The sequence below is a fragment of the Bemisia tabaci genome, chromosome 2 (genome assembly GCF_918797505.1).
Source record: "Bemisia tabaci chromosome 2, PGI_BMITA_v3".
Taxonomy (NCBI): Eukaryota; Metazoa; Arthropoda; class Insecta; order Hemiptera; family Aleyrodidae; genus Bemisia; species Bemisia tabaci.
In genome coordinates, this window is record NC_092794.1 from 36,676,597 (window position 1) to 36,701,343 (window position 24,747).

Consider the following 24,747-nt stretch of genomic DNA (forward strand, 5'->3'; position numbering starts at 1 on the left):
GGTTTATTGGGAGGGAGGGGGGTCCCATAAAGTGCCGATGTCGCAAATTTGGATTCTCGTTGAGGACCCTCTATGGATGAGAAATCAAGTGAGAAAAAAAGTTCCGCTCTTAAAACCGCATAGGGGCCATTTTTATCCTCAAATGACTGGACTATTGAAAAACCCGAATATTTGAGTTCGAATTTCGAAGTTTTTTACTGATATTCGATTCGAACTGGGACCTAGAATAATCAAACCATTTGACCATATTCTCGAGGTTTCGAATATTACAGGAAAAAGACCGAGTGTTCTTTCAAAATTCGCCCAAATGTAATAAAGTGTAATCGCTACTTTGGAGGGATCAAATTGAAGATAAGCTAATCGGGGGGGGGGGGGGGGGGGGCTGGACAGAGATTCGCATTGGAGCAGATGAGTAATTCCTTCATTCCATTGACGCAGTACAGGAATAGGATAATGGTACCGCGGCGCGGTACGAACTTGGTCTTCACAATGTTGCTGAACTGTCAGAGTGAGAGCAGCATTGATAAGAAAAAAATATAACTGAATAAAATGGATTTTTGGACGGTTTTTCTCTTCCTTCTTTTCCTTCCCGAGCAGGTTAACATGTGTGCAAAACCATTTGATTTTACAATGAATTGATTAATTTTTGGCCTTGGTTCCCTTAACGTAATTTTTTTCTTCAAAAATGAATTTTCTTTAGCAGCCATGAATGAAACCTTATGATGAGGCAAGCCTTCAGTAAAAATTTAGGCTTGAGTGTACATCTGGTTTCTGAGATACAGCGTTGCAGAGTTTTCATAATTGAGTCTTTACATCTTCATATTTTTTTGGATTTCCTATAAAACAACTTCACGGTAGACTTTACAATACTTACACGAAGCGTAAATAATACATTATGATAAAAAAAGTCTCCATTAAAAGTTTTAACTCATGGGTAAGCCTTTTAATTGCAGTACACCGTACAAAGTTTACATTATTGGGCCTTAAAAATACTCATTTTTGATAAGTTCCTCAATTACAAACCGACTACAGTGAAGATCTAATTGTATTTTGGAGCATAAAATCACCAATTAGTGATACTCGTGGATGCATAGTACAATTGAGGAGCTTTCTGGAAAAAGGGCACATACACGCAAATGCCATTTTCCGGAAATGGCAGGAATGGATTCTTCGTATCCTAATGTTTACATGCCCCGAGTTTCAGCTTATTTAATCAATTTTCGGAGCTTAGAGACCAAGTATTGTGCGGCCAATTCAAGGGTCACGGGCTATTTCCGGAAAAAAGGCACAAAGTGTAAGTGCCTTTTTCCTGGGAGATTGCGGTGAAGCCAATTTTTCGTGCTCAGATACGTGTAATGCAGCTATAACATTGGCAAAGTCGGCCGCTAATTGTTGCTTCAAGACGTTTCTCATCCATCTACCTCTGGGCTCGGGCACCACAACGTTGTGGAGATAGCACGTCGTTCTATCGGATGGGCAGGGACTATTTTTGACACCAAAGAATCTTTTTCATATTATTTATCTTACGGAAGAGATTAATACAAATTGTTTTGTTTCAAAACTCATTCATGTCCTTGAAGTCAACATATAAAGGCCAAAACCTGTGAGCACCGTTCCATTCCCGGAAAAAGGGCACATAATGGACAATTTTAAAAAAATCACTCCCACAACAATAAAAGAAGGTTGAGTTTTACCAGTGGTCGTGATTCATTCTACAGTGCAGGCGCAAATGTCATCCTGTGGCACTATTGGTGATAGAAGTGTGGGAGATGTTTTAATCTCTTCGTCTTGATGTCTAGAAACAGAATTCCGATATTGGCATTCTCAATTTTCAAAGTCACCCCCTATCCAAGATGGCGGCCAAAATCATCCCCGTGGGGATGATATTCACAAACACAACAGTATTGGCCAACTAAGGTGTCGATTTCCCTGTATTTTTGGTCGTATAACTCAAATCCGCAGTCCAAAATTCACTCAGACTATTGAAGAGGCCCCAGATCCGAGAAGGCGGCTAAGTTAGGGCCAAAAACGGGGTAAGGGGATAATGCTCCTCTCGGTGCTAAGTAGGGTGTATTTGACTATTCTACTCCAATTTTGAGTAGAATACTAAACTTTTCACAACTATAACATGTTTCTAAAGAGAACTCTTTTATTGCTTATCATCAGTGTAACAACCATTACCATAACCTTCACCTAAATTGTCTACAGTATGTGGTAATGGTGCAAAAGTTACCAAACAGCCACAACAGCTATGCCTCTAATTAATGACAACTCTGGGTGGCTCAAAGGTCCCAAAAATACTACATGTATCACTAACTGACTTTCATTTTCGGGAAAAGTTTAACTTTGAACACAATATCTTACTTGGGCCAACCCAACTATTGGCGTTGAAAATTAAAGGGGAAACTTAGTTTTAATTACCGTAATCTTCGGCGAATTTATAATTGAAAGTCAGAGATAACAACTAATTTGCAACTGAATGAGTAAGAAAGAGAAATTGATTTGGTAATGTGACCATCCACCTTAAACAACAGATTTTAAGATAAGACATGATCATAGGACATTTTAAATCAACGACTAAGTTTAAAAGAGAACACATTGGATTCCATATTGACTATGAGTATTGGAAATACTAAAAACGTGACATGGTGGATAATTGTATGACACAAGGTATAGGATAAAAATGATTATCACAAGCCAAAAAATAAAACAAAGGTAAGAAAGCCTGTCATGCCTTGTACACATGTTTACTTTTTAATTTCTTCTTTGGGTATAGCTTAATGCAAGAAGTCAGCTCAAGCGAGAATAAAAAATCTACCCCTAAAGGCATATAATTCTTTGTATATGTGCAAAACTTGGATTAACAAGTGTCCATTCTTTTCATTTTTGATAGAATAGATGATGAGTAGTCCGAAGTACAACACCCTGTTTAACCGAGCACACAAATGTGTAGTACTTGGAACATAAAGATGTTACTGCTACAGTGCATAATTCAGTTAATATACACATTAAATGGATAGTGTATAGAATAATGGGTGGTCTACTTAAAGTATAAAATGACATTTTTATTTCATACTTTAGCTAGTTGCTGTATAGAATAACAAGTTATTGCATAGAATAACTAGCTATTGCATAGAATACCTAGTTATTGCATTGAATAACAAGTTATTCTGTGGATTAACGAAGGTCAATTAGTGAAAGTGTTTCATGGTATGAATTTAAGGTGATTTGATGGACGCCGTATTTTAAGTCAGAACGGCATGGGATATATCGCATCAATTGGTTCCATTTTTTCAGCTACTCGTCATTTTTCTCCAATTTTGTTGTCAGAAGACTAAAGAACTAACTTACTAATTTTAACACAGAAATTCAACGTAAGAAAGGCGTGGTTTTTTTTAGAGAGAAAACATCGCATACAGAATGCGATATTTTCTCTCTAAAAAAACCACGCCTTTGTTATATTGAATTTCTTTGTTAAAATTGATAAGTGAGTGCTTTAGTCTCCTGACAACAAAATTGCAATCTCAAAATTGGAGAAAAATGACGAGTAGCTAAAAAAATGGAACCAATTGATGCGATATATCCCATGCCGTTCTGACACAAAATATGGCGTCCATCGAATCACCTGAAGCTTGTCTTCAGGAATGTCTTCTGCTGTCAAAAGTATTTCGGTGCAAACGAAAAATTGAGATCAGACGTATGCTTTCTTCAGTACACCAGTCTCCGTTTCCAAAACGTAGCAACCTTTGTCTGTTTTTTCTATGGCCCTTGCAACAACTACTCAATCTCCTGTTTTGCTACGATAGATGTTAGGAATTCTGATGCAAACCGTACTCCCAACGGCTGAATCTGGAAAGTTTGCATCGGATTTTAGCCTCATTTTCTTAGCTTGCTGCATGCGACCTTCTTTAGCATCACTACGCTGTCTTTTCATGGTATACTGTCTTCCACACAAGGCACACATGGATTCAGAATGATGATTTTCTATTTTACTATCACATGTAAAGCACATTTTCAATTTTTCTGTGTCACAGGCGGTGGGATCAGTAGAAGTGGGATCGGTGAAGGTAAAACTGTTCTTCCGTTGAAATGGCGATTAAAATTGTGGGTGATATGAAGGAATTTTTCAGTACCACGTTGGGTGGGCCTCCGAACATTGCCTCAAAAGGGCTCCTTCTCCTGATTCTTGCGGTACACTTTTCTGCGAGCTGTTCGTTTTTCTATAGAATAACTGGTTAAAGTATATAATCCTTGGACCTCTCATACTTTAAAGAGTCTCCTATGATATTCTAACAATTGACTAGTTAATGTGTAGAAAAACGGATTACGCTCTTTAACGGTGACGTAGATACTTCTTATTAAATTTTCAGTTTATAAAAATATCCGACGCCAATGTTGAAAATATAAGTGATGACGAGTAGATCCTGAAAGTTTGTCATACTTTCTATATTTTCGAGCAAAATCTAACAATTTTGTCTGATAAAACCTCAGTCCGTGTGATAAAGGAATTGTAGGCTCTTAGAATAAATTAAAACAATGTTGCCAAAAGTGCATGATGACTTCATAAAATATTTTCTAGAAGTAGCGGTTGTATGGGCGGTGTGTACCTCGTTTATTTTTACATACATAGTGCACTCAATTGTGTATGTTCAACGTTCAATATAAGTTACTCAGAGGAACTTGACCTCCAAAAATTTTTCCCGGCAATTAAAAGCTAGGTCTGAAGCATAAAAATAATCCTTAATAGATATACTTTTCGGCTGCATGGGATTCATTTCCCCGGCGATTGATGTTGCTCAACAAGCAAAAAGTTAATAACTCTGTCAGAAGTGACTTTTGAAGGCCAAAAACTTCAGATCCACATACTTACTGCATGATAAAAATCAAACAAGGACATGGAAGAAGCTTCTAGTGGACATTTGCTTGACTACATCACTGTCATCAATGCTTGCTAGGAAGCTTTGAAGTCATATTAAATTAAAAAATGGGTCTAAGGTACAACGCGACGGTCTTTCCAATAAAAAGGTCTTAAGAATGATAAGTTGGTGTCTTCAAGATTAAAGATATTAACAAACCCAGATGAGAAACATTATGAAAAATCCAACAGTAGAACACTTCTACGAATATGAAAAAAAATCAAAGAATTAAATAAACTTAACTTCAATTCTTTTAATGATTGATAGGCCATGACTTGATAAATCTACGACTAAAAAATAAAAAAAAACATGATAAATAAATGATATATCGTTGCGTTCAACATAAAACAGTCCAACGTTTTAGGTTGAACATTCTTAATGACTGAAAAAAACTTGGTAACCAGAAGCTTCCTTGGAGAGCTGCTTGAAAGTGTGAGTAGATGGGGAAAATATTGCTTACACTTCACAAAAGATTTCTCAGCAACATATCACCAATGAAACTGTAGAAAGGCACGTTGCTGTTTGCAGCGCTACGGACTTCCTGGTGTAATTTACTTTTTAAATGGAAAAACACTCAGCATCATACCTTGAAAACTTCCTTGATGTGGGCTCTTTGTGTGAAGAATATTCTATGAAAATTTCAAACAGTGGTGTGGATTTGTCTTCCTCAGATGTTATAATGACAGCGAAGATTTTGAGGTGCTATGAACTAGATAAAATAGTTTTCCCATCAAAGCATGCAGGCCCCTTAATGGCTTGTCATCTTCAATGGTTTGGAATCGAGGGCTACAATAGTAAACCTTGTATACATTAAAAGAAGAGAAAAATTCTGTATAATTATTCTGGCCCATTATATATGTTTCTTCCCCTACAAATTACACTACAAGATCAGTTTTTTCACAAGCTGAAACCATGATGGTACAAGGGTAGTTTTTCTTGCTTTCTTTTGGTAGGCTCCAGATGCCTGTAACCATTGGGCAAGATAAAATTGAACGCAAAAAATATGCTCCTCTTAAAATTTTACAAATGAACTGATGAAAGAGTTTAATTAAAATTTCCATTTGGTGGGAGACAGGTCAAAATCGAAGGCAGAGTCCTACTGAGTTTTTATACTAGAAATTATGTATGAAATCAAAAGATACACTTTTCACTGTAACAGTAATCTAAGAGTGACATGTCAGATTCTTTAAATTTGAAGGAAGCAGCATTACAACATTTTGTGAAAGCTCAACACTAGTGCCTAATAAGAGGAAGAGTTAAGAGCTTATGAGATGAGACTGACTTCTATGGAATGTTGAGTCCTCAACTAAAACTTAAAATAGAGGTTAAAAAAAATATGCTAAAGGTTTAATTGTTCTGAAAAAAGAGCACTCAAGTTCCTAAACAAATAAATGCATGCGCTTTTTTTAGCTCTGGTTGCGATTAAAATTCCTCCCAGATTTGGAACATTATAATGTACGAGGGCTGTCCCAAAAGAAACCGGACTTTTGTCATAGAAGGCGAACCGAGCGTCGTAATGAAGTTTTCTTGGGCTTGTTTGAAAGCTGATAAGCTACTGGAGATGGTTGTTTTTACAGAATGCAAAAATTCGTCTTGGTAAGGAAACTACACGCTTTGGAATAAAGGAAAGTCAAACTCGAGTTGCGATTTTTGTCTTTATTTCAAGAAAAATTTGGATACAACTTAAGAAAAAACCCAGGTTTTAAGTTAAAAACTTCGTTGCTCTCTCATTCAAATGCTTAAAAATGAGGAAATTAACATTTTAAGCAGCTTACCAAGTCATCACCTATCCCTTTCAAAATACTCGCCAGCTTTTTCGATGCATTTTTGCCACCACCGTTTCTTCAATTGGAAGAAACACTGTTGGAAATCCTCAGGTTTGAATGATCGCAATTCCTTCGAGGTGTTCTCTTGAATTTCCGGAATGATTTGAAAACGTCGACCTTTCAAGGTAGATTTAAGTCGTGGAAATAAGAAAAAATCACACGGAGCCAATTCCTGGTTTCTGCATCACGATAATGCACCTGCCCATGCATCCCTCCAAATTCGCGAATTTTGAGCAAAGAATGCCACGAGTGTCCTCCCTCATCCCCCTTATTCACCTGACCTGGCTCCGTGTGATTTTTTCTTATTTCCACGACTTAAATCTACCTTGAAAGGTCGACGTTTTCAAATCATTCCGGAAATTCAAGAGAACACCTCGAAGGAATTGCGATCATTCAAACCTGAGGATTTCCAACAGTGTTTCTTCCAATTGAAGAAACGGTGGTGGCAAAAATGCATCGAAAAAGCTGGCGAGTATTTTGAAAGGGATAGGTGATGACTTGGTAAGCTGCTTAAAATGTTAATTTCCTCATTTTTAAGCATTTGAATGAGAGAGCAACGAAGTTTTTAACTTAAAACCTGGGTTTTTTCTTAAGTTGTATCCAAATTTTTCTTGAAATAAAGACAAAAATCGCAACTCGAGTTTGACTTTCCTTTATTCCAAAGCGTGTAGTTTCCTTACCAAGACGAATTTTTGCATTCTGTAAAAACAACCATCTCCAGTAGCTTATCAGCTTTCAAACAAGCCCAAGAAAACTTCATTACGACGCTCGGTTCGCCTTCTATGACAAAAGTCCGGTTTCTTTTGGGACAGCCCTCGTATACAGTGTGCAAATCATTACACAGTATGGATACCGACAATGTGTAAAGAAATATCTGAAGTGAAAGGAAGGATAAAAAATACTAGGGGGCTACGCGGCCCAACCCCCTGAAGGCGCTCCGCACCATCAATGGGCAGCTTCGCGGCCCTATTTTTACCCTCCTATCAATGTTCCCTTGCAGAAACTGTAAACATAATGTGAAAGTACGGAAAAAATCAGGTAAATTGCTTCATACCTCACGGAACGCCTTGAATAAGGAAAAATAGCGAATTCCGAAGGCCCCTGCCAACTTTAACGCCCATGCGAATGCCCATTGAATGCCCATTGAACATTTTTCATGTTTTTTGTTCTTTTTTTGTTTCGCTGTTCATTACTAGCAAAGAGGCACCCTTTGCTGCATTTCACAGTTTTTAAATCATAAAAAGCCACAATGAGTCACCCTTGTGAAAAAAATGAAGAAATACCATAATATTCTTTAAATGAGAATTCTATACCCACATGCCCTAACGAGCTCTTATAAGCTCACTAAAGTTCAACATGTGCTTATAACAAGTGAAATGGAAAATACATTTCAAAATAAATCAGTAAGTGGCTGTTGAATCCTTCTGACAATAATGTCAAAATAGTGAAACAAGACCAGTATTTCTCGTTTTAGCATTTATTTTGAGATTAATTTGGTAGAAGATGTGAACAAATTCAACTCTGGGAGGCAACGATTGTTCGCTACTTTGGTTAGACACTTATTTTGACTTTTTACTAAAAACCTGACATCCATGAAAAGCAACAGCTAATGGTTACATTTCATGTGGTATCAACCTCAAGAACGTATCTGCTCAAATTTCCCACGGGAAAAACCAAAATTCCTCCCCCCCTGTGCCCATATGGTACTTGCAGGCTGTTATGACTCATCTTACAAGAAATCTTCTCACTTCTTCTGATTTGGCATCTCAGAGCTCACGGTACCTTCAAGATTCCAATTCTGCTGTGGTAATCCTGTGTTTCTCTAGAATACAGGGATTCGGAACGATCTGGGTCCAAGATTGCAGTCCAGATCTAAACCCGGACCCTTGTTTGGGAGGAGCTCTAGACCCGGTCTTGTTCTTGTGAGAGGTTCTGGATCCCGAACCCTGAAGCTATTTCAGTATCACTACAATGCCCTGCAGGTTAGTGTCCTGTGAAAAACAGCCTGTTGCTGTGCGCAGAGCAACGCAACAAAAATTTTAATGTGGGGCAATGAAACAAAATTTTTGCAATCCCCAACAAGAATGAAAAAAAATTGTTTCACAGCCCAACACCAAAATATTTAGAGTTTCAATCCCTCGCGAATTATATTACTGACTTTTTTAAATTCTTTCAAAATCATCAAGAAATGACATTCTTCATTCCTTTACTAATTGGATAGAGGTCCCTTTGAAAGTTCACAAAAAGCCCTATATCTTATTTATCTTTATTATAGCTTATATCCTGCATAGAATTAGTTTTCACTTAGCAGTTTGGTATATTTTTTCTAAGTTTCACCGAATCCGTGGCAAAAATTGCATGCAAGAAAGAAATGGTAGGAAGCAACTCACTATTCAATGCATCTAGTTCTCCTAAAAAGATAATATCTATCTATGTGAAGTCCACTTATAGGAACAAGTTACATTTTACAATTTTGGAGAGGGCCTTCCCGGAGAATTTGGAAACTTTAGCATGTCTGCAACATGTCCTAATGCTCTTTTAGAATTGTGCATAACCTATATTCCTGAAAAAATTCTTCAATTTTTTAGCATTGACACCACAGAAATGTTTCAATTCTCAATCCAATCATCAAATCAAACCATTACTTAATTGTTTTGGTTGTTTTTCATCTTCTATCATATAGTAATCATAGATTTCGCACAAAGAATTTTGAGTTCATTTCTTCAAAATTAAAAAAATTCCTTTCAATAAGAATTTCCTCCGTAAATGAATCTTGGCAATAATAAACAGTTTCCACAAAAACACAAATTAATTTAAAAATGCAATAGAGACACCAATCAAAGGCAAAACTGCTTTTTAAAAAAAGACATTTGCAAAGAATGAAATACTCGAGGAAAAGGAGTTTATTAGGAGTTAAAAAAACCAGACCTTTCTTCAGGGTTGGCAGGAATACCGAGGTCCCCCGTCCTCAACTTTCGGTTGATTTCTTCAATTTGCAGCTGGTCTGAAAGAGAAAGGGATTAGAGGGGGCAAAAAGCCCAGTAAGAATTAGTCAAAATAAAATTAGTGACTTGCTTGAAAGAAAGCAAATTTCCCACGAACAGGTTTTATTAGCAGCTCAAAGAGTAAATCTACAAGATATTAAAATAGACCAATTGATTAGCAGATGCTACCCACTTTGTTTAAAACATTCCCAACTGTTACTGTTTTCCAATTTTAGGTGCCTTTTCTTCCCTCTCTTCTTAGGTTCAAACATGCTATTACTCATTTCTGCTGATCAGGTTTTTAACTGTTATGTCTTTACAAACACACGGTTTGTGGTAGATTTTACAATAATTACATGGACCTAAATGACACAATAAAAGAAACAGCAAAACTTAAACATTAAAGTGAAATTAACGCATTTCAATACACAAATCATCTCAATCGTACGTGTTTCAGCTCAATACCACAAGCTCTCTGCAAAGCTGTGGTACTACAGCTAGGCAAAGGCAACGAAAAGAAACATAGTCATACAAAAGATACGTGATGGCATTAACATAAAAGACACACAATACACTAGCAAGATATAGGACATATAGGCAGTAAGTTGGAATTTTATAACCAACGTCCGTTAGAAACCAGAAAACTGGAAATCTCAATAAAGAAGGAAACAGCACATTCGAGCACGATTTTCCCTCAAAGAGATATGCTGTTTGGTGCAACACTAGTTACAACCATGTTGTACAGGACAAATATTTGAAACTCGGTGCTCAGCCCTAGTTTTATGGGAGGCTCATCCCTCCAAACCCTCAGGGATGCAGGATTCATGCGCATTTTTCATATCTGAGGGGTTAGTTGTTGAATCTTTTTGAGTGACTGTGCCATTCGCCTCAGGAAGCAAATGTAATTCCCAAAGTGGGAGGGAGAGTCACTGAATCGTGCGTACATGACCCACTGTGTGACGCACAGTACCGGTTATTCCAGAGCACCCGCCCACTGTCTTTTTCTCGGAATCTGATTTTCGGGAAGAAAACTTAATGGGGAAAATCGACCCCATAAAATTCAATGAAAGTATTTTCAACCCCCCAACACCCCATTTTGAGGGGTTATAAGGGGGGTCCCCCTCCGTCTCTCGCATATTTCAAATAGGAAGGGTACGTTTTGACTTATGATTTAAATTTTACGGCCAAAATTAAGAACTTTTTGTTGTATGCCTTTTTTCCCTGGACCCCCATTTTTTGGAGCTACAGGGCATTTTGGGTCATTTTTGCGCAAATTTCAATTCGACTCTGTAGGCATTAAAATTATCTGATTATCGAAATAAAAAAATCTTTTGAAAGATGAGATCCAAAATTATGGGGGCCAAGACCCCACGAAAATTTTGGACCTTTGGAGGGCCGTAGGTGAAAAATTTCAAATGGCAAGGGTATGTTTTGACTTCAGATTTGATTCTACGCGAAAAATTACGTAGAATTGTTATGGCGCACGGCCTATTTGCTCCAAATTACTTTAGAACCCCATTTCCCCTAGGAAGCCGTGTACGTTTAGAGGAAAAGGGGGGTAAAAAACATTTGGGGCATACAAGCCGTGCGTCATATCAATTCTACGTAACTTGCCGTAAATGATTCAAATCTAAAGTCAAAACATACCCTTCCCATGGGAAATTTTCGACTTACAACCCTCCAAAGCCCCAACATTTACAAGGGGTCATGGCCCCCATAATTTTGAATCAACAGGGGTCATGTGGCACATCTATGAAAAGGTGCCTCTTCTCTCGAAAGATTTTTAGATTTCGAAAATCGGATAATTTTAACCCCTGCAGAGTCTGATTGAAATTTGCGCAAAAATGCCCCAAAATGCCCTATAACTCCAAGAAATAGGGGTCGAGGCAAACAGGCATACAACATAGAATTCTTATTCTTGGCCATATTTAAATCATAAGTCAAAACAAACCCTTCCTATTTGAAATATGCGAGAGACGGGGGGCACCCTCCTTATAACCCCCGAAATGGGGTTTTGGGGGGCTGAAAATATTTTCATTGAAAATTATGGGATCGATTTACCCATATAGGTTTTCGTCCCGAAAATCAATTTTCAGCCGATTCCGAGAAAATGATAGTGGACGGGTGCTCTGAAACACCTGGTATGTGCAAAAACTTACTTTCTGTGATTTGGATTGCATTTTGCAATAAGGAACCACTATCTGTGGCTCTTTCATAAAAGCGCATATCTGCATAGAAAAACCAATGGCATGTATGTTGTTTCTAAATTGGACCAGAAATAGTAGTTCCTTATTGCAAAATGTAATCCATTTAATGTGCTGCATGCAGTTCGTCCAGGAACCTCTTTCCCATCACTCACTGTACGACAACAGTTCGTTTTTTCCTTTTGATGGCCCTCTGGGCGACCGTTCTTTCCTCCGTCCACCATGGAAGCTCAAAGTTTGCCATTCGACGGCTGGACCGATTTTACTCAAAATCAATACCAAACCAGTTCTGGAGTGGAACCACCGATCATAGAATCAGCTCAAAATCTTCAACTTGACTCGAGTTATCAAATGGACAAGATTTGACCTCCCCTATTTTCAAGCCCCACCCCTCAATATATGTTGTTGTAAAATTAAATTTTTGTCCGCCCAATAAAGGCTTTGATGAGGCTCTATACAAGCAAGAAAATTCATTAAAATATTTTACAATATAACCAGACAGATATGACTACTCAAAAATCAGAAAATTTGAAAAAGGCACTCCCGCCGTACAAATAGAGTGTGCCGTAAGTCCATACCCCCCCTCTACCCCTTCGAAATTTTTCCGGATTGAATCAGTTAGAATAAAAACACATCAACTCAGAAAAATGGAAATGTTCAGGAGACATAAAAATCTATGCGGTAGGTAAAGAAGTTAGTCTAAGGAAAAGCTGTTAGGTGCCAAAGGACAATGGATCAGTTACGCTGGTCCCAAAATCGTGTTTTGATGCTTGATTCTTGCAGATCATCTAAAAGTAAGGTCTGTCCTAACAGCAACTCTCTACGTTCAATATAAACCGAGATATCGCGCTTAGAAACATTTGTTCAATGGCGTCATCCAACGCGGTAGTGACACCCTAGGTTTCTTCCACCTTGCTTTCATCCGAGTTTCATATTAAGTAACCAGTGAAATACGAGTGTCCCTGACAAATGACACCCTTTAACCAAGATATCCTGCTTGGAAAAATTTGAACATAGCAGCTGTTTGACGGATCTTGTTATCTTTATCTAATTTACAAGAATTAAGCATCAAAACATGATTCTGAGACCAGCCCAACTGAACCATTCAAGGAGAGATTTGTGTTTTGCAACCTACTTTATTCGCGATTGTGACGATGACAAAAATCCTTAAAAAGAGGAAGAGGCTTGAAATTGAGAAATTTCAATGAGGGTGCACTTTTAAAATCTCTGAGGACCCGTTTAAAAAAGAATGGCAATTTGAACGAATCACCCTTTTCAAAAATCACATAAACAGTAAATTTATGAGACAAAATACAATGGAACAGGACATGTAATTGGTGAATATGCCGTTCAAGATGTTTAGAGACGAGCTGTCATTATCAGTGCGCAAGCATAGGAGGGTCGATGGAGGGAAGCGATGGTAAAGGCCCAAGCGCTGCAATGCACTCCTCGATGCTGTGTCTATCCTACAGACAATCAAGAAAGTCATAGCCGAACGCATCAATTTGACGTTAGCACAAAGTACATTTTTGGTAGGCATTTCTCATGGAATTATCAGATTATGACCAAATTTAGGATATTCATTCTCCAAGACCTTCGATTAAGTCAATTTCCGCGAAAAGAGCTCTTTTTGCAAATAATATCCAATTGCTTTTTGACTTGCTTTAATTACCTATAGTACATAAGAGTAAAGAGTAAGCTTACATAATTAATAGGTAAGCTTTAGAGCCATGCTTTATTAGAATAAGAGGGAAGTTTTAAAAGGTGTGAAAGATCTATATGATAAAAGGTAGTAAACATTCTCATCATCAGTGATGCATATTCTGGGTGTCCATTTTATAGAATGAGTTGGACTATAGAATAGTGGATTTACTGCAATCATTGCTAGAGCAAGCTAAGAGATAAAATTGTACATGAGGAAAATTTTTAGAGAGATCCTGAGAAAAAATGGAACATGAAAAGTCTAGACCGGAATATCGTCCAAACTTAAACTTTAGGAAGAAACCTGGAAAAATGGAAGTTGAATAGGTCTTAGAAAGTTCTATCGGAGTATGTTATGGAGGTTGCAGCTCTGGAACCTAAGTTTTCATTTTACAACAAAATGAACAGAAGGCTGAGTTGGCAGCTAAACTTGATGTTGATAAGGTAATTGCTAACTCAGAGGCAAAGATTCATCATGAGTCTCAGACCATTGAAAAAGAAACAAGAGCAAAGATGATACGAGGTGTATTAAGTTAGAGTTCTCTAGTTATGGTTGGGGTAGTTACGAGGTCTGTTCAATATGAAACCAGATTTTGGTGATAACTAGCCCACAATGCACCCGAATTAGGTTTCCTTGGACTTTCCTGATAGCTAATAACATATTGAAGAACGCAAGATTCTCAGATTTTGTTCATCTTGATCAATGTTCATTCTGTATCACCTTGAATACGAGTAAGTCAGGTGCATTCTGCGATTTTCATGATGCGATTACTGATAGAGCAAAGATTTAACATTACAATTTGTTTTAAACTCGGTATACCTTGTACTGAAACTTTTGGTATTCTAAGTAAAGTTTACCAAGAACATTGAATAAGTTGTTCTCTCTGTTTTGAGTGGTTCAAACGATTCAAAACTGGTCAAGAGTCTGTCGAAGATGAGGAGCACGGGAATCAACTATCAATGGCAACTGAAATTTGCCACGTAGAAGAAATGCGAGCAAAAGTGCTCGAAAATAGTTGTTTCGAGCTTGCTGAACAGTGTCATATTTCTGAAGGCTCCGTACATACAGTTCTGATAGAATATTTAGACATGCATCGAGCTTCAGGTAAACTTGTCCCGTGATTGCTGCCCGTTGAACAAAAATCTAACCGAAAGTCAATTTCCCTTTAGCTCCTTGGATTTTCTAACTCTAATCCTACATTTTTGGATAGGATAATTTTCGGTGGCAAAACTTGAGTGTACGGCTACGATATGGAATCGAAACTCCAATCATCCTCGTGGGTTGAAAAAGGTAGTGCAAGAGGACCGAAAAAAAAGAGAAAAGTTCGGTCGGACATAAAAATCGCAGAACACCCATGAGGTTGCCTTACTTCAAGCAACGAACTAAATAAGGTAATTAAGATTTTTTTTTGTGAATCTACCGTTCTTAACCCTAAGATTCCCAACCGGGTCTGTGAGGCCCGGCGGCTTCTTATTTTTCGCGCCACGGCAGCTGTAATTATCCAAGAAGTCTGTCCTTCACAAAGAGCTCTACAAAAACCCTTTAGAACATATTTCCAGAAAAAAAAATGTCAAAAAAATTTTTTTTTTAGGCACAGCAATTTTTTTTTCATGTCTACCCCTAGAATGATCAACCAGGGCCAGCAAGGCCCGTGTTGAGAATGTATGGTTATTTGATAGCTGCGATGCTTTTTTCTATATTTTTGGAAGAATTTTATGATTTTCATACTTCGTCTTCAATTACCAAGGCCCAAAACTGACCTCCCACCCATAAACTGCCCCCCTCCCCCTCTAGATCTCCCCCCTCTCTCCCCAGTCCCCTCAGATCTAAGAGCCTCTCATTATAAAAACACTTTTATAAATTTTCTGAGATTTTGAGGAAGTTAAATCGAAGAAACATTATTGCCCCTATAAGTATACTTGAATTTGAGAGGGCGGGGGGAACCTTGCCAACCCCTCCCCCCTCCCCCTCCTTCCGGTAGCCATAAAAAGTAGTACTTTGCGATGTGTTTCTTTCAAAGTTTTGCACTTACAAGGTTTATTTTTTAATTATGTGAAAAGAAAAGAAAAGTCTAAAATGTATTATTGTATTATTGTATTATTACTACTGATAAGTCGCTCTCATGGCGCTTCTGTGCGCTCTGCGACACCCAACCGCCACTGACAGCGACCTTGCCAGAGCACCTCCGGTAACGCGCATTTCCTCATTTCCAGCCTTATTCCCTCAATCTGTCCCTCTGCGTATTTTCTTACAACTAAAAGGTAACGCCTTTACATATTCACTGTATCACAAGAAACACCTAAATTTAACTTATAAAAACTTTTAAATCGTCAAAAAGTAAAAGTAGTTAATGAATAATGATTCCAGTGATAGGACGATGTACAAAACAAGGAAAAATGACGGACAATATACATAGGTAGGACAGATTTTAGGAAAAACAAAACATAAAATAAATTACAGAAGTCAAGAAAATTTAACTTATTATTTACTTATTATTATTATTATTATGCTTTTAGGTGCATCTTGTGATACGGTGAATATGTAAAGGCGTAACCTTTTGGTTGTAAGAAAATCACGCATGGTGCTTTTACAGTTCTTAGACAGTATATTACCTCCATGACCACTTCTTAAATACATCTATTACAGCAAAACCCCAGGAAAACCATTGAAAACTTCACAAGAAATCTTGTCCTGCATCTTTCTCATAATTCACTGTGAGGAATACATCCAAAATTTGCTCTAACTTGTCGCAAATACGTAGAGGTCGCCCTGTCAAATCATGGATTGAGGGAATAAGGCTGGAAATGAGGAAATGCGCGTTACCGGAGGTGCTCTGGCAAGGTCGCTGTCAGTGGCGGTTGGGTGTCGCAGAGCGCACAGAAGCGCCATGAGAGCGACTTATCAGTAGTAATAATACAATAATACAATAATACATTTTAGACTTTTCTTTTCTTTTCACATAATTAAAAAATAAACCTTGTAAGTGCAAAACTTTGAAAGAAACACATCGCAAAGTACTACTTTTTATGGCTACCGGAAGGAGGGGGAGGGGGGAGGGGTTGGCAAGGTTCCCCCCGCCCTCTCAAATTCAAGTATACTTATAGGGGTAATAATGTTTCTTCAATTTAACTTCCTCAAAATCTCAAAAAATATATAAAAGTGTGCTTATAATGAGAGGCTCCTATATCTGAAGGGACTGGGGAGAGAGGGGGGAGATCTAGAGGGGGAGGGGGGGCAGTTTATGGGTGGAAGGTCAATTTTGGGCCTTGGTAATAGAAGACAAAGTATGAAAATCATAAAATTCTTCAAAAAATATAGAAAAAAGCATTGCAGCTATCAAATAACCATACATTCTCAATACAGGCCTTGCAGGCCCTGGTTGGTAATCCGTGTAGGTAAAAACGGTTGGGAATCTAAGGATTAAGTACAATTTAAGCTATCAGGACAGCTGAAGAATACCTCATTCGAGCACATTGTGAGCTAGTTTTCATCAAAATCCAGTTTCTTAATGAACAGACCTCGTATAAGTTAGTTATGGGTTCAAATCTTCAATTATTGAAGTGTGTTCTTGGAGTTTCAGAAGATACAGCTCAGGCAGATCGTATTATGGTCCAAACGGGTGAAGATTTTGTGGTAATTATACTTAATACAGGGTGATCCAAAAGTCCCTTCCTGCCCCTCTAACTTTTTACCTAATTGAGATAAAGATTTGAAACTTGGGGGATATTCCTAGGTCAAAGGGAGCTACTTTTCGGCCCCCCTAAAATTTTCAGGGGGGCCCCCCTTGGGGGAGGGGAGGGCAACGGCCCCCAACTTTAAATTTTCAAATGGGAAGACCCCCTTTGTGATAGCTCGTTCGAAAGAGCATAAAAAAAGAAAACTTTTCACGCAAACCCGAAGTCAATATTTCAAACCGTTTCAAAATATGGCGGCCGGTTAAAGTTCAAAATGGCCGAAAGGACCCCGCACGGTTCTTATGGAAAATTGCCCTCGGTCAAATGTGTTGAAACTTCAGTATGTTGTGCAGCATGTCATCGTGAACAAAAGTTCCAATTGGCCAAGCAAGATCCCATGTGCGGTTTTCGAGATATTCGCCGTTTTATGTGCGTAAACGGAGGTTTCGCGCGCTCCCGCCGGAGCCATACCATTGTGCGCAGCCGCTCGTGCCCTTCCCTCCCAGTCACTCTCCGCTGCCCCGCCGCCCATACCTTGGCTCCTCTATCGCTCCAACTACGACGCTCACGAGGCTGCGCCCATCATTACCGGACCGCGCCCGCACGCCGTCTCCTTACGCGGCCTCCTCTTCGGCCATGTCGCCTCTTTTTCTCATCGATCCTTTCTCTAAGTCTTCAAAAACGTTTAAGAAGTCCATTTTTACTAAACATGATAATGCTAATATCACAAATAATACAAAAAGAGAGGAAAAACAAATGATGATCCATGCGAAAGTACGTAGGAGAGTTGGAATGTCTAAGAGACGTTAAATAAAACAAACTATTTTTATTCTCTTTCCTTTTAGGCGTAAATGGTCACATCTTAAGTCGCTCCAACTTGCAGCACCACCTTATCAGCCATCTTATTATCTGCTATGGAACCTGGAGAAAACTCGTACTCACAAAAAGCCGCGTACGCGCATGAATGTTACGGTCGACCTGCAACTCTTTTTCATCATCTCTATGGAGTTTGTCTTGGATGTACGATCTGATTAGAGGATACGATCAGCAGATAATAAGATGGCTGATAAGGTGGTGCTGCAAGTTGGAGCGACTTAAGATGTGACCATTTACGCCTAAAAGGAAAGAGAATAAAAATAGTTTGTTTTATTTAACGTCTCTTAGACATTCCAACTCTCCTACGTACTTTCGCATGGATCATCATTTGTTTTTCCTCTCTTTTTGTATTATTTGTGATATTAGCATTATCACGTTTAGTAAAAATGGACTTCTTAAACGTTTTTGAAGACTTAGAGAAAGGATCGATGAGAAAAAGAGGCGACATGGCCGAAGAAGAGGCCGCGTAAGAAGACGGCGTGCGGGCGCGGTCCGGTAATGATGGGCGCAGCCTCGTGAGCGTCGTAGTTGGAGCGATAGAGGAGCCAAGGTATGGGCGGCGGGGCAGCGGAGAGTGACTGGGAGGGAAGGGCACGAGCGGCTCCGCACAATGGTATGGCTCCGGCGGGAGCGCGCGAAACCTCCGTTTACGCACATAAAACGGCGAATATCTCGAAAACCGCACATGGGATCTTGTTTGGCCTATTGGAACTTTTGTTCACGATGACATGCTGCACAACATACTGAAGTTTCAACGCATTTGACGGAGGGCAATTTTCCATAAGAACCGTGCGGGGTCCTTTCACACCGGTTATTTGTCGATGGATTTGCGCGAAAATCGGTATGTAGGGGTATTTTGACACGAGAAAAACGAATTTGACGTTAGATTTTCAAAAAACCAAAATTTCCAAAATGACCGCCGGTTAAAGTTCAAAATGACCAAAAATTTATTTTTTTATAAATCTAAGTTCAAATTTGTTTATCTTATGCCAAAATACTCTCAAATTCCAAGTTTTAGGAAAATCCATCAGGAAAAAACCAAGGTGAAAATTTTCGGCCATTTTAAACTTTAACCGGCGGCCATTTTGGAAATTTTGGTTTTTTTGAAAATCTAACGTCAAATTCGTTTTTTTCGTGTCAAAATACCCCTTCGTACCGATTTTCGCGCAAATTCATCGACAAATGACCGGTGTGAAATTTCGGCCATTTTGAACTTTAACCGGCCGCCATTTTAAAACGATTTGAGATATTGACTTCGGGTTTGCGCGAAAAGTTTTCTTTTTTTATGCTCTTTCGAACGAGTTATCACAAAGGGGGTCTTCCCATTTGAAAATTTAAAGTTGGGGGCCGTTGCCCTCCCCCCCCCCAAGGGGGGCCCCCCTGAAAATTTTAGGGGGGCCGAAAAGTAGCTCCCTTTGACCTAGGAATATCCCCCAAGTTTCAAATTTTTATCTCAATTAGGTAAAAAGTTATAGGGAGTGGAAGAGACTTTTGGATCACCCTGTATAAGAGCTGGTTCATTATAAGCTGCTCCATTGGGTGGGTATGCCTCCTATTTTTTTGCCTGTATCTGGTAGTTCCTAAGAACCAGTATTAAGAGCTGCTTACATTTTCCTCCTTTACACTATTGAAGGAACCGTAAGTGCATTGTAAGACGGTGCAAGGTAGTTCTTCTATTGTCTCTTTGTGCACGATATTCAAATACACTTTGTATCTAGTAGTCTGGTCACATCACCACAGGTTTTACTAGGTTATATAAGTGTTAACTACGTGATGTTAAAGGCAAAACCCAAAAGGCAGATCTGCCTGATATTGTATCTTCAGGTTGAAGTCAATTATTGCCTCCTCCTTTGTTGGAGCAGGATTCACTGATTCTGTCACTTTCAAATGCGGTTTCTGGTTTAGCTAGTCATCATCCAGTGAGGCTTATAGAGAGTTAAAGAGCTGAAGTACCTTACAGCTCATCTTTGGCCTCTTCACATAATCTGATTCTTTTACGCCTCTATTTTTTTTTTTTTTTTGTGATGAGGGGAAAAATTCGCTACAGTGCCCCCATCATGAGGGTCGCCAAGACGCCCCTCATGAAAAGGGCCCACCGAATACCGGGACGGCAACGACCATCAGCTGGTGAAGAGCCGCCGAAGCGACCCCTAACCGACCCGACCGCTGTGAGATGGGAAAACCCGGTTATGTGGGGGTGAAGCACGCCGCTGTGTTCCGTACCCACTAAACGACCCCTCCAGGCCACACCCCGTGCAAGTGTGGCCCATCGGACGCTCTATCCTCCCGTCGGACGTCCCTAAGGCACTCTTCGAACGGCAGTCCCCGACCCCGGCCCCGGTTTAGCCGGCGCCCCTCAGGCCCCCCCACTTAAAGGGAGGGTCCCCCCATCCCCCGGGACCGATCTGCCGAAGCCATCATTGTACCCGGAGTCAAGGGCGTAGGAGGAGAGCCTAGGCCCAGCTTGTTACGCCTCTATTTGGTATTTTAATTTATTCCATGGAATTAATGAAATGCTCAGCGTTTCCAGATAATAAGATAACCAACTGATATGTTTCTTGTCTCTAAGAATGTATAGCTTCAAACGTAAATTGAAATGAGAAATGATATTATATCTTGAGTGAGGCAGGCCGCGCATTTATCCGGCCCTGCCTTTTGGGAGTTGGACCGAGGACAACCATTCGGCACGACGTGAGAGGAAAGAAGGGTGGGGAAATCCCGATGATTTTGCTAGATTACGCTACTGCCGCTACCGGCTACTTCACTTTGAGGTCACTAGATTCGGAAGGGCGGGGAAGGGGGGGCAGGGAGCCCAGCCCGGCAATAATCTGAGACAGCACCCTTCATCTTTTAGCATTAACTAGCAGTTCAATTTTTAAAATTACAGAATAATTATTTTCTCAAGGCATAGGTTTGAACTTCTGTGTTCTTACAGAGAAAACCGAAATCACTGCGTTACAGAAGAAATATGTGGCATTCAATTTTTCTTTGTCTCTTTCCAATGAACATATTTGTTTGCGAGTCCTAAAACTCTGCGTAACCAGGATTGCCAGAGAATTAAGAAACTGAATGTACCTGATTTCCCTGGTACATTTTGGTAAAATTCCCTGACAGTTGAAGATCTGCCAGATGGTTAGGAAAACATAATTTCAAAATTGTTTTCAGGCAAAAATTTGTTGTTCAAAACGATCGACCCCCTTAAGAGAGCAAATAATCCTTAACACTTTTACCATTTTCCCTGACATTTCCAGGTTTTCTCTGACTTTTTAAACTTCCCTGTCCAGTATTTTCTGACTGAGGCAACCCTGAAGACATGTGAAATTCTGTCCTTGGGATGGCCTTTAACAGCTTCTGATGTGGAAGGTAGCAAGGTATTTGAACATGAGGACCTTAATACTAATATTACTTCAGCCTTTCTGGTCATTCCAAGTACACATGGTGAGGTGGTATTTCCATGGATCGTTATAATATCATGATATGAGTCACTTAGTCTAGAAAACAGGCTGCCAGGTGAGTTTATAAAATCACAATTCCACTTTCACCTGCGACCACTTTGTAGACTTTTTTTTGATGTTTCATTTATCAACAGTGAAACAAGGGATCCTGAAACTTGAAATTATGTGTGGAAATTCTTCATAACCTAAAATATATTCACGAACCGTTCATGGTGGTTAAAGCGTTTAGCACTGTACTAAATATAAATAAAACGTCAATACAAATTAGACAGCATGAAATGAGTTGAGATGATTCCAGTTAAATTCATCCAATTCACAGTTCTTCAACTTAAGTCATCTCTTCGACAGTGATGTCCTAAAGTTTCATATCAGAATTGGTCTACCTTAAAGAGCGACGCCATAAACGACCGTTTTTTCGCACAATTTGGGCCAGCGGGGATTTTTCTGAAACCGGGCCCAAATGATACCTTATGATACCCTAAAACTCTGGTAAAAATTTTAGCTTGAGTATACGCACAGTTTTTGAGAAATGAGGGGGCAAAGTTGCCAAATCGCCATCAATCTGGACAGCATTTCTACAGCAAAAAGACGGGAAAAATGGACGAAAAAGTTACACCTTTGATGGGTTTCGGCTGTAAATGTTCTTATTGGGCCCCCAAACATTTAACTGTGTTCAGTTTCAAAAATTTTGGTCGCACAGTGGTCCAAAATGGGGAGAAATCGTCGACAAATCAGGATTCTTTGTCAAATTTTTAGAAGTGGAAGTAAAATTGTCGGTCTGCTGCAGTTTTCATGGCTAAAAATGTTCTTATTGGTCATCAATGCATGTAATTGAGTTCAGCTTCACAAATTTACATCACACAGTGGTCAAAAATGGGGGAATTAGTGGACAAATTATGATCCTCTGTCAAACTTTTTATAAATGAAGTGAAACTGTTGGTCCCCAGTAGACTTTAGATCCTGGAAAAATTTTTTAAATTATTTTTTTGACTATTTAAATCTTTTTTAAATTTGTCTCTCCATTTTTCCTTCTTTCTTTTAAATTTCTGAAAGTGTGCATATTTTATTGAGATAATGCTACCAAGTCTATTCTATAACAACGTTCTATAAACAAAACGGTCTGACACGTAGTAAGAATTAAAAACATGAATTTTTCCGGGATCTAAAGTCTACTGGGGACCAACAGTTTCACTTCATTTATAAAAAGTTTGACAGAGGATCATAATTTGTCCACTAATTCCCCCATTTTTGACCACTGTGCGATGTAAATTTGTGAAACTGAACAAAATTACATGCATAGATGACCAATAAGAACATTTTTAGCCATGAAAACTGCAGCAGACCGACAATTTTACTTCCACTTCTAAAAATTTGACAAAGAATCCTGATTTGTCGACGATTTCTCCCCATTTTGGACCACTGTGCGACCAAAATTTTTGAAACTGAACACAGTTAAATGCTTGGGGGCCCAATGAGAACATTTACAGCCGAAACCCATCAAAGGTGTAACTTTTCCGTCCATTTTTCCCGTCTTTTTGCTGTAGAAATGCTGTCCAGAATGATGGCGATTAGGCAACTTTGCCCCCTCATTTCTCAAAAACCGTGCGTATACTCAAGCCAAAATTTTTACCAGAGTTTTAGGGTATCATAAGGTATCGTTTGGGCCCGGTTTCAGAAAAATCCCCGCTGACCCAAATTGTGCCATTCTTGGCGTCTCTTTTTTGTCAAAATTAATCTAGCCTTATAAGCTTTTGTCCAGCGTGCATTGCTTCCTTGGGATTTTCTAGCCTTTGCATGGTTCATTTTAAGGCTCAGTCTAGACTTGAGCATTGGATCTGTGCAACAGGCTGGCTCATTCAATTACTGACACTAGCTTTCATGGGTTCATCTTAATTTAAAGTCCATGGTAGAAAATCTGAAGTCAAGTTTTCAAAGTTGCTAAATTTTGCTGACTAAGGGGCGGCCACATTTGAAGACAATTAGTGGCTAATTTCCTCTGCTCATGCTGTCAAAATTTTGTTACAAGTAAATTGCTGCTCAGTATCTATCAATTTAAACTGGCATCCTTTCATCACACAGTGAATGCATTTCTTTGACAGATTTTCCTTATGAACCAGTTTTGGGTTCCTGCTTGTAATTCTTCAGAAAAAAAAAAAAAAAAAAAAAAAAATCTTCTAAATCCTTGATTAGAAATTTAGAGAAAAAGTTAATTAGTTGAATTGGCAAAGTTATTCAACAGAAAATGAGCCACAAAAATAAATATACAAATAATTATTTCTGTGAATTATCACCACAAATAACATGCCTGAGATCTTTGTCAAATTTCACCTCTTAACATACAAACATACATATTTATGAGAAACAAATCTATCTTCAATGGGTTGCATATGTAGGTAGATCTCCTTCTTATGCATGCATCAGAATCCTCCGTCGCTGAAAGATAGATCTCACAATCAGTCGAATTCAGGGGCAACTTAGAAACTCACGCAAAAAGACTTAATGGAAAAATACTGAGTGCTACACTTTTGAAAATGATTTCCACTTCCTGTTAAAAGGACTATGAGAAAATTTGACAAAGAAAAAGCTTATAAGGATTAGAATGGTACATAATCAGAAATATAGGTTCGATCTTTGCAGATAAAGAGGAAACCTGCAACAATTATCTATTACGCATCTCACATTAACGCATTATCGCAATTATCTGTTGTTAACACATAGTGGAATAGAAACCTGCTTTAGAAACTAAGAAAATGAATAAAAGGATACAATGAGACAATTGAAAAACAAGAGCAGCATGAATTTGATAAGAAATGGAGGGTAAATGACAAATATTATTAATCATTGAGTAGGAGATTAATAATAATCATTACTAGACAGAACTTAATTATTGTTACAGAGATAAAAGTAAAATGTTTAGAGCGTCAGTGCTGAGAAGATAATTAGAGTCCTATCTACATCCTAGTATATCAAAAGGGTCTCCACAGGTCAGGGTTAGTTCACCTCCACTCAGATTTTTATTCAGGATATTCCACTTGAAAACGACCAGATCCAAAACCTAATCCCCTCGGATTTGGCTTGAATTAGGCATGCAGGATCTTTTCATCATTACG

The 24,747-nt window shown here is 38.8% G+C and overlaps 1 protein-coding gene across 5 annotated transcripts in view; it reads right to left on the bottom strand.

Annotated features, from left to right (window-relative positions):
• The window catches only part of LOC109043427 (splicing factor 1), a 138,801-nt gene that overhangs the window by 90,575 nt on the left and 23,479 nt on the right, over positions 1–24,747 (bottom strand). For all 5 annotated transcript variants that reach the window (XM_072297254.1, XM_072297253.1, XM_072297256.1 and 2 more), the window contains exon 4: positions 9,671–9,746. In XM_072297254.1, the coding sequence (XP_072153355.1) occupies positions 9,671–9,746 (76 nt within the window). The remainder of the gene's footprint in view (positions 1–9,670; positions 9,747–24,747) is intronic.